The sequence below is a fragment of the Emydura macquarii genome, unplaced genomic scaffold, assembly GCF_026122565.2.
Source record: "Emydura macquarii macquarii isolate MOO-44397 ecotype Brisbane River unplaced genomic scaffold, CSIRO-AGI_Emac_v2 contig_3343, whole genome shotgun sequence".
Classification (NCBI taxonomy): Eukaryota; Metazoa; Chordata; order Testudines; family Chelidae; genus Emydura; species Emydura macquarii.
The window spans coordinates 2,423,913-2,436,903 of record NW_027133480.1 but is presented as its reverse complement, the minus strand read 5'-3'; the positions used below and the strand labels follow the sequence as shown (position 1 = coordinate 2,436,903).

Genomic DNA, 12,991 nt, shown 5'->3' with positions numbered 1-12,991 from the left:
CCACAGGCAAAGAGCTTCCTGGCATCACTGTCATGTTGGCTGTAAGAACTGACATGCACTTGCCCTCCAATGGGGCTGGAACACGTGGCAGGCAAGGTAGACCACTTTGAGTTCCAGGACATTGATGAGTAGCAAGAGTTCTTCCAGAGACCAGAGGCCTTGACTTCTGAGGACCCCAAAGTGAGTCCCCCATCCCATTGCCAACACGTCTAACAGAAGATGTTGACAGTTGGGGCCTTGAGAATAGGACTCCTGCACATACAGTCCATGGGTCCAACCACCAATGGAGGGTGGCAATCATTGAAGGGGGGAGTGTGACAACCATGTCCAAGTGGTGTCAGCTTGGCACGTATACCGACGCCAGCCAAGTCTGAAGAGTTCTGAGCCGTAGTCTCGCATGTTACATCACACAGGTGCATAATGTCATATGCCTCAGGAGCTTTAGGCAGTTTCTTGCCATGGTAATGGGGTGATTTCTGAAGTTCTCTATGAGCATACCTAAAGCTCGGAACCCAGTTTCCAGGAGGAAGGCCCTAGCCTGAACTGAGTCAAGGATCACCCTCAAAATTCTATCTTTTGACTTCTGCATATTTATCAACAGCCCCAAGACCTGGAAAGTTAACTGTATTAACTTTATATTTGTCTCCACCTGGTCCTCAGTCTGACCTCTAATCAGTCATTCGTCGAGGTAAGGGAAGAACTGAACCCCATCTCCTCAGGAAGGCTGTGACAACTACCATCCACTGTGTGAACACCCAAGGTGCCACTGAAAGGCCAAAGGGGTAGTAAATTGGTAATGCACATGGTTCACAACGAATCAGAGGAATCTTCTGTGACCCTGAAAGATTGAAATGTAAAAATAAGTGTCCTTCAAATTGAGGGCAATGTACCAGTTCCCTGGACCTAGAGATGGGATAATGGAGGCCAAGGAGACTATGTGGAACTTCAGCTTCTTCATGAATCTGTTGAGGTTTTGCAGGTCCAGGATTGATCTGAGACTGCTGTTATCTTTCAGGATGAGGATTAATAAGGGGCATAGAATGCCTGGCCTCTTAACTCCAGAGGAACCTCCTTCACTGCTCCCACCTCTAGAAGCAACTGCACCTCCTGGGCCAGAAGTTGCTCATGAGAAAGGCCCCTGAAGAGAGATGGGGAAAGGGGTGGGAAGCAGGGGAACAACTGAATTGGAGGCTGTATCCCAGTGCTATTGTTCGTAGCACCCAGCGATCTGAGGTAATGTGGGCCCACGCCCAATAGAAGTGGGATAAATCAGATCCAAAAGGTGTCCTGGCATGTCATTGTGATACGACCGGTGCCCAGGGTAGCCAACTGATAATGCCAAGGTCAAGGCAGGCTGCAAAAGAAGAGCTGATTCTCCCCACGCTGGTGGGTGACACTGAAGCCCGGCTTCCCAACCAGCCACGAACTGCTTCTGATTTCCCCACACTGGATATCAAGAAGCCAGTCCACAAATGCCCACAGCCCCCTTTACTGCATTTCAGCTCCAGGCTCCCAAATCAGCACGAGGTCCAGTAAAGAGACCAATTACTAGGACTCTATGCTCTTTACTTAAAAGGTTCCCTCTGACCCCAAGGGGTCAGCCACAGCACCAGTTCAATATGAGTTTGGATCTTACCTAAAATACCACGCTGGCAGCCAATCCTTTAGTATCTAAACTAAAGGTTTATTGTAAAAGGAAAGAAATAAACCATGAGAGAAACGTTAAAGGGTCAAAGCAAATCACAGATATACAAATGATTAAAAGTCCATTTACATCAGGTTTCTGGAAGAAATGTGGATTTGCAGGCTTGTATAGTTCCCTATGGTTCACATCCAGTACCTGGATGGGTCTAAGTCCTTCAGTTCAGTTGCAAGATGAATAGATCCAGAGGTAGGTGTGTGTCTGCAGCTGGACAGGATGATAGACAAAATGGATCCTGTGGTTTGATCTTATAAACCCCCTCCCCCGGCCATGTGGCCTGTGGACAGTCACAAGACCCAAACTGGAGTCCGGAGTCACATGGGCCAATCCTGGTGCCTCTTCAGGTGTGCTGCCTGCAGTGGAATCCAGAGTCACGTAAGCAGGTTCTGGTGACTCACTGGTGATGCTGGCTTCTCCCTCTGGGCCCCTTGCACCTGGGAATACCTTAATGGGCCATTATGCGGGCCATTGTTCTGCGGCCATCCTATCTGGGGTGTTGCCCAAGCAGCACAATTTGAAACACATATCTCAAATACGTCTATAACTTCCCTTATTACACATGAACATAAGTATTATCATCTTACTTAGCATATTATAACCTTCCGAACAGTACCTGACATGGCGTATCCCACATGGATTATTATGATTCTGCCATGCTGATGTCACACAATATACTAAATGCCCCCCCACTCCAGCCAGCCCACATGACAGTCATCTCTGAGCATCCCATCAAAAGGCCTGCTTAGACACCCCCTTCCTCCAATTGTCTGGGGGAGCAGGCACAGAGGCAGAGGAGGAGTGGGTGGAGGTCTCCTCTTATAGCCTCTACTCCTTCTCTTACAGCAGTCCTGTCTAGACTGTGGTGGGTAGAAGCAAGCTGCCGATTGGGGCTTATAATGTTTCCTGGAAGGAGCCAGTGTATGCAGCCTTAGGGTTTCCAGGATGGCTTCAGGATCTGTAATTTCGTGTGTTTGCTCCAAGAAGAGCGACACACCTTCAAAGGGAAGGTTATGCAATGTCTGATGCACCTCATAGGGTAAGCCCAAGGACTGAAGCCACAAGCGTCTCCTCATAACCATAGCCGAAGCCATGGATTGGGCTGCAGAGTCCGCCACATCCAAGGCTGCCTGACGGAATGCCCTTGCCACCAATTTTCCCTCCTCAACTAGGGCCAAGAATTCATCCTTGGACTTCTGTGGCAGTAGTTCCTTAAATTTTGCCATCAAGCTCCAGCAATTAAAATCATAATGGCTCAGGAGCATTTGCTGGTTCATGATCTTGAGATGGAGGCCACCAGTTGAATAGACCTTCCTACCAAAAAGATGTAATTTTTTGGTAGCTCTGGCCTTGGGCGTTAGACCTTGCTGCTTCCACTCATTGGCTGCTGAGACTACCAACAAACCTGGTGGTGGATGGGTGTAGAGGAATTCAAATCGCTTGGGTGGAACAAAGTACTTTTTCTCCATCCTTTTCACTGTTGGGACACCGGGGTCTGCCATAATGCTTTGATGGGGGGTCCAAAATGGCATCATGTAAGGGCAAAGCTACTCAAAATGGGCCTGATGCCATTAGAATATCCACCAGGGCATAGGAGGATTCTGTGATCCCATCTACCTGTATCCCCAGGTTTTGAGCTACTATCTGGAGGAGGTCCTGGTGCACCCTATAACCGTCATGGGAGGGTGCTATATTTGTTCCCACCTCTTCCTCATTCGGAGAGGAGGAGGATGAAACCTGTACAGGGAAGGGGCACTGTTCCTCACCCTCGGCACCAGCTGGGTTTCACGGTGCTGGATCTTGAAATTCAGCTCCGGGCTCTGTACTGGACTCTGGTCCTTCTTCCAAAGGAAGTAGTGAGGGAGCTCTAAACTCCACCAGTTCAGGAGGTCCTATTCCATTGTACTGGAGAAGCCGAGGGGCTTCAAAACGGCCTCTGTAGTGGTATCTGCCACTGCACTGGGGGCCAGGCCACTGGTAGAATGCCCTGGCTCATATTGGCTGTCAGATAATGCCAGCCAAAGCGCTGTCAGCTCCTGTGGAAGGTGTACAACTCCACCTCTAAGTCCAAATCCAAGGAGTTGCTTCTTGGCAACCAAGGTGAATTGGTGCCGCCTGGTGCCAGTAGGGAAGGGACCGGTGCTGTGTCATCATAACAAGTTTCTCTTTTGATGGTACTGGGGTATTGGTGTCGTGTGGGCTCGTCTCCAGTGCCACCGCTGACAGGTCCCGAATGGCAGTACTGGGAGTGACAACTCTCTCCCTGCCTTAAAACGTCTCTGGAGTGGATGGTAATGCCAAAGTAATTGCCCTCTGATGGCTCTCTCTTGATGGAGAGTCCAGAGGTGCTGGACACAACAGAGCCATTCCCAGGGGCAAAATCAACAGCATCGTGTGAACAGCTGCTGTCTCCAAGTGGCCCAGCACAGGTCACACTTTCCCAGCGTTTCTGTGCCCAACAGACCTTGGGGTTGGGGATTGCTCATGGTCAGTTTCCCACTGCTTCTTTCTCAGCACCAGCGATGGAGAGCAGTGCCAAGAGTCCCATGCAGGAATGGTCTCCTTCGCCACCAGGAGTCCTGGGAAGCAGAAGAGTCTTTTGTTGGTGCCAGAGAAGCAGAACGGCATGGCCTCTCTGAGAAGCTGCGGCGCTTCTTAGTGAGGCTGAAGTACTCAGTGTTGAGTTGGCATGGGTCAGCTTTAAGGGGGGATGAAGTGCCACCTCCATGAGGAGGAACTTAAGCCTGGTGCCTCCGTCTTTCTTAGTATGGGTCCTGAACCCCTGGCACATTCTGCAGCTCTCCCACACGTGGTCTTCCCCCAAACACTTGAGGCAGTCAGTGGCTTATGGCACGATGCACACGGCTTAAACCGCGGGGACCAATGCATGTCCCAATGCCAGGAAAGGGCTAGCCTTGCTAAGTGGGATCTGTTAATCTAACTTACTAACTCAATAACTGAAATGTAACCACTACAAATAACTATATACAAGTAATAGAAACCGAGTCCCACTGAGAGATATACTTGCAGGAAATGCAAGGATGAGCTAACGTTCCAGCGACCATCATGGGCGGTAAAAAGGAACTTGGGGGGACGGCAGGGCCTGTTATACTGGTGCTGTGAGCATGCGACTGCAGGGGACACTGGAACCGACCAGACAGATACCAGTGAGAAAGAAATCTTCTGGCAGTGATGGTTAGGGCAAGTACACCCCTACATTGAGCAAGCACTGAAAGAACGTTTTAATCTTGAAGGTGGTATTTTAAAGGGTGCCTCCTAGGCCTTATCTTCACTTGGAAGTTTTATCTAAAAATGGTCATGCATACTAACAGTGATTCATCTCCACCAATGGTAGCCACAGTGGGAGATCTAATGTAAACAAGACTCCATTGACTTCCAAATTTCCATTTATCATCTAACCCTAAAGTTTAAATCTTCTACATATTAAAAAAATAAGTCCCAAAGAAATCAAAATAATGGAGTTTGAAGCAATAGCAGTTCTATCCTGAGATACCTAGAGTGATGCTCCACTCAGAAAATAAAATGATGTAGTTTTATTTTTCTGCTTTCCAATAATTCTGTGTTATTCATAGCTCTTAAATTACCAGTGTTACTCTTTCATGTGGAAGATCCAGGGAAAGAGAGAGGTGTTCCTCTAAGACCCTGTATTGTGTAGTTGTACATTCCAGTAAGACGCTGTTAAGCAGTAGCAGTCCTTCAAGGTGGCCACCCACACATCTTTGAACCAGCAGGACAGGACTAAGAAACATTTTTTAAAGTGTCCTTAATTAAGTGACCACATAAGGAGCTAAGGAAGGTTATAATGCATACCTATATAACTTAAACCTAGTTCTGCCATTGTTCAGAGGCAAAATGTAATAGCTGAAGGGACTTGTGTGAGGATCACACAAGGAATCTGCTAATATCACTAGAGCAGCTCTGATGGTGGCTTCAAAAAAAGTTGCATGTCCTACCTTTTTCCAATATAAAAGTTCTGTGCTGCTGCTAAGATACATACATGAGATTGGTAAAAACCCTGTTGTGCTGAATGTGATGTGTGCCTTAATTTAATGCCAAAATGAAAATGTCAGCAATTTTTAAAGTTCTGTTTTTAATTTGTCATCTTTTTCTTTAAACAGACCGGCACCTAAACATCCACAAGTGCCCAGATCCAGCAACACCACCTATGTGAAATGACAAGAAAAACTGACATCTTTTTGAAAAAAGTGAAGACAGAAGTTTGCACTATCTTTAAACTCCAACTGGAGTGGGTTAAAAAAAACAACAATGCTTAGAATTTTTAATGTTTAAAAAACTCCATTGTTTTTAAGAACTCTTACTGCCTTTGGTGCTGTGCTATGGTGCTCTGTGTACTTGCTCAGGTACTTGTAAATTATTAATTTATAATGAATATTTATTGCAGTGCAGTGCACTGTAGTAGATATTTTTACCATAGCTGAGTTTTCCTAGGAAGGAAGTCTTTTTTTATATAATATTTTAGTGAACTTGAATCATTCTGCTTCATGTCTTATGTAGAGTGTTTAGTTTTGATCTATTCTTTATAAAGAATAGATACTCATGGATAAATCAATGATAAACAACTCTAGTAATCTCAATGGTTTATAACAAACCTTTGAATGATTACATCAGGATGAGCCATGTTTTCTGGAATACAGTGAAATGCCCAATATCTGCACACAAATGTATAGCATGTATGTTTAACAAAAATAACTGTTAGTAGGTGTACTGTAATTTCAAAAGGCCTGATATTGCTGTTTGAAATTGTCAAGCAATCTGTGCTTAAAGAGAGCATATTGGTTTTGGACAAGTACTGTATGTCATAAAACTGTATTTTTAGCTCACTGTTTTATCAAACACAATACAATTATTCCATATCAATGCAGATTCAGGCCTTCCAATGTAATTACATTTTTGATACTTTGGTAATTAGATTCATTCAATACCATATAAGATAGAGACATCTTACTATGCGATACAATTATACCATCAAACACATTGAAAAAAATAAGTTAGATGCTATAGAGTAGTTTTTAAAATAGACAGATTCTACTCACTTCTGCTGTCTCATCTCTGCTTATCAACTGTATTTTACATATTTACTACTGTTTTGTATCTAAACTTCTAAAATGTTATTCTGGCTCTCTGATGGATTCCCCTCCCCGCTTTTTAATCTCCAAAATACTCATACTTCTTTGAACAAAAGTGTTAAAAAGATATACTTCTGTATAACGACATGAGGTATCTGAAAATGTGGACAGGATCTTCATCTCTCTTGAGCACCATACAGTATAAAAAGAAAAGCTACTTTTGCTCTTCCTCTGTGCATCAATCTTCATCAAAAAGCATAAATGGCTATTGGAAACCAACACCCTTCTGATTTCTATCTTGTAGAAGATAATTTCTTAACACGGGTGAAATTGTTATAGGAGTATTTTAAGTCTTGCTTTAGTGCCATCAAATCACCATGTGGTGGATCATCCCTAGCATAATCTACTGCTGCCAATTGCTCCACATGTGGGTTAAATTTCATTACGAAAATGGCTACAGCTCTCAATGACAGGTCCTCCCTAGCTTTTTCCACCACCCGAATCTAACCCACTGAGAGTGCAGATGCAACAACCACATTTTCAACACTGCTACAGGAAATGTGTGTTTGCCTTGTGTGTTGTCCCTTCCGTACTCTTTCTATAACACTGCTAAAATAGTTTGTTTCACCTACAATATCAACCAAACTGTTTTTTTTCAATACCCATTTAAAGGGATTAAGTGGGAGCCATTACTAACATTATTGTCAGCAATGGGTTAGTGCAGATGGTTGCAAACCACCAGTAATCTACTAATCTGTTGGATTCCATATCAATAGATTTATCATTTATCAAAGCATTTGTTAATCGCTCATTATCGCTTTTAAAACTATTTATAAATGGAACCTTAAAGTGGACCAGCATCTCTAACCAATCCCCTTTTAACAAGCTGAAATCCCTAGCCTGAATCTTGCAGCACCAAATTTATGAATGCTTCATGAATCCAGTGAGGTTGTGTGTATGGCTCTCATTACAGGATCAAATCCTCAATTACCACCCATGCTGACAAAACAGATTTACAAAGATCAAAGATGGGTTGAATCGTAACAGTAAAGTCTTGATAGTTCAAGACAGATCTCCATCTGATCTTGCTTGTTACTTATATGACCTATGCTGAGATTATGCAACATGATCACTAATAAAACAACTCTTGCTATTCCAAGGTTCATCTTAGTTCTGCATGAGAAATATCTGAAAAATAACTTTAAACTTATGAACTAAACATTTACAACTACTTAAAACAGCTGCCTAGGCAGGGGGCTGTATGTCAAAGGTTATTAAACATTTAAACTTCTTAGAGCAAAATCGTTCAAGCACATGCAATGATTCTGAGAGTAATTTTACAGTTAGCAGCTATGATACAAGTATGTATGACCTACTTGAGACTTGCTGCCTCATGTCCTGGTTGGAGAGTGTCAGAGATATCTGGGCTCTTTGAAAGCATTCCCTCATTCTGGAGAGGTAAAAACTTAAAGCTGTATTGCTGCTGTTACTGGTAAACAACACTCTCATAGAACCTGGGGAAGAGCACATGCATTGTTCTGTGGACAGCTCATGTATAAAGGTGCATTATGTTAGTGCGGTGGTTGCCAACCTTTTTGGCTTGTGGTCCAGAGATATTTTCACAACCCTGAAGGGCCAGCAGTCTCTGCCAGCAGGTTCCCCCCCTCCCTGCAGCTAGACAGAAGGAGTTCAGTGAGGAGGCAGCCTCCTCACTGCTCTGCCCTCCCCCTGGTTGCAACAGGGAAACCGCATGGGTCCTGTAGCTCCATGCACTCCACCTGGATCCCTAGGCAGTGGCTCCCTTTTGCAACCAGGGGGACAGAAGATCAGTGCTCTCCTCCATCTGGCTCCAGCAGGGACCCCAGCACCTAGGGACCCTGGCAGAGCACTTTCCCTGCTACAGCCAGGGGGAGAAGAGCACTGATCTCCCATCCCCTTGGCTGCAGCAAGGAGCTTGCACTGATCTTTTAGCCTCATGGAACTGTACTCCACCTGGGTCCTTAGGCAGCAGCTCCCTTCTGCAGCCAGCCACTTTCAAAGCCCCTGCGGGCCACTTTTAGCCTCCGGGCCACAGGTTGGGAACCACTGTGTTAGTGCATGGGACAGGAAGGACAAATGACCATCAACAAACCAGTGAAAATTACTAAATATGCAAAGTACAAAAACTGAAAAAAACCAGACATATATAGGTGTTTCCCATCTAATGTCTTTCAGTTTTAGTAATCCTAGGTGTTGTTTTTAACAACAGTAGATACAAGTGTGATTTTTCCAGGTAAGTGTCTTTTTTTAAATGCCTAGTTAATTCAAAGCTGATGTACACGGTTTTTTTCCTGGCAGCTGCTTTTTTTTTTTTTTTTTTTAATAGCATCAGTTCTGTTTGGTTCTGATTATTTGAATATATAATGTTATTGCACTATTTGCTAATGCCCAATAAATGTTGCTAGTTATATTTTGTTTTTAATGCATTTAGGCATTTACAATAAAGTTGAAGGATTCATTCCTTAATTATCTTTTCATACATAAGGAAATATACTTATGTAAACTCATTAGTGCCAGAACTCATTCTACACACAGATTATCCCTTCTGAATAGCAACTACAGAAATCTATCAACAAGAGATTATGCCCCTATGGATTATCACTTTTCACAAAATATAAATTTAGCAAACAATAAAAGAAAAAAATGAAACTACTAAAGATTTAAGAGAGCTTGGTGCTAGTGGTTTAAACATGGGAACTGGTATTGGGAGAGCCTGAATTTTCATCATCTTGATACAGATTTCTCTTTTTGATCTTGCACAAGTCACTTAAATTCTCAGCATCAGTTTTCCCCATCTGTGAAATGGATATAGTAACACTTATTTTTATAGGCTGGCTTTGAAGCTTAATTAGTTTAGTATTTACAAAGCACTTTAAAAACATGAAAGTGCTACATGTTATTTAAGTCATCTCATAAACTTTCATCTTGCTGTCAAATTCCTGCTTTCACATACTTTCTGCATGGTGTTCTCTTCTCCAACATACCTGAATATTCCTTTCCAATATACATTCATATCTATTTCAAACCAACACAAGACTTTTGTATGTGTTAACTTTTGTTTTTAAACAAAGCATTACAAAAAGTGTGACCAGTGACTGTAAACAATCACTTAACAAAGCAGTCATAGAAAAACATTTTAAAAAGCACTTTAAGGCATGATATATAAAACTACAAGGCACATTTTCACTAGGTTAGACTCGGGGGGGGGAAAGGTGCTATTGTTCTAAAAAAAAAAAAAAAAAAAAAAAAATGTAGCAACTGATTAATTTTAACTGTTTAAACTACAGACCATTTAGCACAATATGATCTGAGATTAAACCAGCACATTACTTTTTATGAACCATTCATTTATCATGCTTCAGTTAAGTGTGCATAACTTTTTCACACACTAAGCTATATAACAGTTTGTGTTACTTTGTACACATATCTTATAGAATGTTATTTTAAGGTATTACAAGTGAACACAATGTAATGTTGCAATAGCAGGGCAATCTATTCATTGTTACGCATACTATATTCAATAAACAGTAAACATTTGTTTGATTTTGTCTTATGTAATTATCAAAATGATTTAGAAAAATGCAAGCACCACATAAAAAAAAAAAAGAAAGAAAGAAAAAAAAGCCTAATCACTCAGTGTGATAGAGTTTTTCTTTGCTAGGAATGTCAGTTATTTCATTTTGACACTCTAATTACACGTAAAATTTAACCATGAAACAATTATTTTTCTTATACGTTACCCTGTAAGAGGCACTTTTTTCTTACACATGTATGCAGATATTTTCAGAGTACATACTTAAAAATTTAAGATATTTTTGTAGGCATTAGCTTACCATATATAAAGATGGTAGTTCAAATGGAAAAAAAACTGTTTATAAAAAGTATTTTTCTTTAGCCATTGATCTACAAGATCCCATTTTAGAACTGCATTTGAAATACATTACTGAGTATATGAAGGAAACACAGTAAAACCACAGCAAATAAGGTGTCTAACATAAGTTTAATTTCTCATTCAACATTCCTTGCTAAAAAGTGTTTGCAGAACAGAAATTACATTAATATTGAAGGAGCAGTTTTTACCTGCTTTTCTATTACCCAGGAGTAAGAGCAGCTTTAGGTAGGCTACACTGCCACTTTTGGCGTCAGGAGTTCTGGATAGCCTCAAATCTCCTTGAACTCCCAGTGTTTTAGCATTATGTGAGTATGTCAGTAGTTTAAGAAGCTTCCAACTCCCTCCCAGCAGGTTTTTGCAGCCTCTCATCTGCAGAACTTGCTCTGTTAGTAGAATTTTACATCTAATATATAAATTACAACTATTCTTGTTTTGAAAATTATATAGGAGGTATTGTGGGGGAAAACTGTGTGTAAACATGTATTTAAAGATTTATCCTGATGCATATGGAGAAGAGGGCTGAATTAAGGTTGCACAAGTAACTTTAATTCTTCCATTTCCTTATTTTTCAGTGCTTCTGTTTGCAACTTTAGTAACATTCTTCTAACATTGTGTGTGTAATTTCCTAAATTTTTAAAAAAGCAAACTAAAAAACAAACACAAATATTTAATAACCCTTCTCTCCTGAAATTCCATATAGTTCTTCAGCAGGGTTGGAACCTTCAGATTCACCTCATAGATCCCTGCCATTTGAATAAATTAATTATAAAGGGAAAGGAGATTGTCAAATAAAATGTCAGACAGAAGAGTAAGAAACAAAGTGAGAGATAAAAACATCCTGTATTAGATGATAGATGTGTAAATAGCTTATCCCTGGAAAAAATGTAGATTCCCAGAGGACAAGCATAAAAACAATCAATTATTTATTAATTGCCATGCCTAACAGTACTACTGTTTTCATGGTTCAATTTTCACTTTACATCTTACAGAGGTAAACAGAGTGGAATGAAAAGTTAGCATCTGCAGCAAAGTGTGAATCATATTAATTGTTGACAGTTTTTTTAAAAGGCTGTATTAAGAGAACAGAGTTTTCATTGCAGACACTATCTTTGCACTGGAAAGGATTAGGAATGCTTTTCTGATTTAAATGAAGATTTGGCTTCTGTAAAAATAGCACAAATAGAGGCAAATCCTAAAACTGTTGTACTTCTTCCTTCCCCTCTCCCCCCCCCGCTTCTCCTGCATCTTCCAAATCCCCTGCCGCATAACACCTGAACAGGAAAGAAGAGTCACAAATGAGTTCTTCCTTAATGAGGAAAATATTTCTGATAGTGCAACCGCTTTATCATTTTCTTCTTGCAGGAACTGCAAGATACTGAGGGATTTTTTTTTTCCAATTAATAGAATTTTAGCGTATATTTATTTTTTGAATTTTAGTAAATTGCATCCATATTGGCTGTGATGCACTGGGCAACTGGTTTCTATCACTTCTTAAAACAACATAACATCAAGGATAGGAAATGCTGGAAGCATTTGGGAAAAAAAAATCAAATCCACAATGGCATAACCTTGAAAGGTTAAAAAAAATAAAAATAAAAATCAGTCAAACACTGTTTAGCCCTCCCCACAAAATGAAAGTTACTTCTTATTGAAGCATACTTTGTGTTTCTGTTTAAGTGGAAATTGAAAGTAAGTACAGCTTATGCTTTAAGGCATATAATAGTATTATCAACAGGAGAGAAAGTACGACACTTAGAAATAAATATTTGCACCTGAGAAAACTGATATGCCCCATTGCAATATTTCATTGTAGAAAAGAAAGTATTGCAATACATAATGATAAAGGAAAACATTTACATTTTAATGTCAATCAATGTATATTTTGAAAAAGACAGCCTGCAGAAGACTATAAAAAATGTAGTTATGTGCATGTGTTTTATATAAAAATCTTCAATTATATACACCATACGAAATAGTCAAAGTCAATAGTATTGATGTGCATTCTCCCCTCTACAAATTTAAGAGTACTGTAATTACATTTTAAATGATCTTCCCACCGTGCAAATGTAAAGCATTCAAACTATATAAAACTCTGCTACTTGTCTTTTCACTGTTGATTTACTATCAACATTTATCTTTTAACTTGTACAGTTTACATACATGGGCTGCTAGTAAAATTGTGTTGATTTTTAAGTTTTATTATTCATGTTTAAAAGCTTATCATTATTAAGCGCCAACTAGCCATTTCTGGGT

General features: G+C 40.7%; 2 protein-coding genes across 4 annotated transcripts in view; one reads left to right on the top strand and one right to left on the bottom strand.

The window, feature by feature from the left end:
* ADAM12 (ADAM metallopeptidase domain 12) overlaps window positions 1–6,079 on the top strand; it is a 282,924-nt gene extending 276,845 nt beyond the window's left edge. Inside the window, exon 25 of the mRNA XM_067533368.1 lies at window positions 5,839–6,079. Coding sequence (XP_067389469.1) covers window positions 5,839–5,896 — 58 coding nt within the window. The 3' untranslated portion in view covers window positions 5,897–6,079. The remainder of the gene's footprint in view (window positions 1–5,838) is intronic.
* The window catches only part of FANK1 (fibronectin type III and ankyrin repeat domains 1), a 54,697-nt gene continuing 45,877 nt past the window's right edge, over window positions 4,172–12,991 (bottom strand). For 2 of the 3 annotated variants that reach the window (XM_067533369.1, XM_067533371.1), the window contains one exon: window positions 9,313–9,641. In XM_067533369.1, the coding sequence (XP_067389470.1) occupies window positions 9,531–9,641 (111 nt within the window). In that variant the 3' untranslated portion in view covers window positions 9,313–9,530. Of the gene's footprint in view, window positions 4,279–9,312; window positions 9,642–12,991 lie in introns of those variants that run through there. The other variant, XM_067533370.1, reaches the window with a different exon arrangement.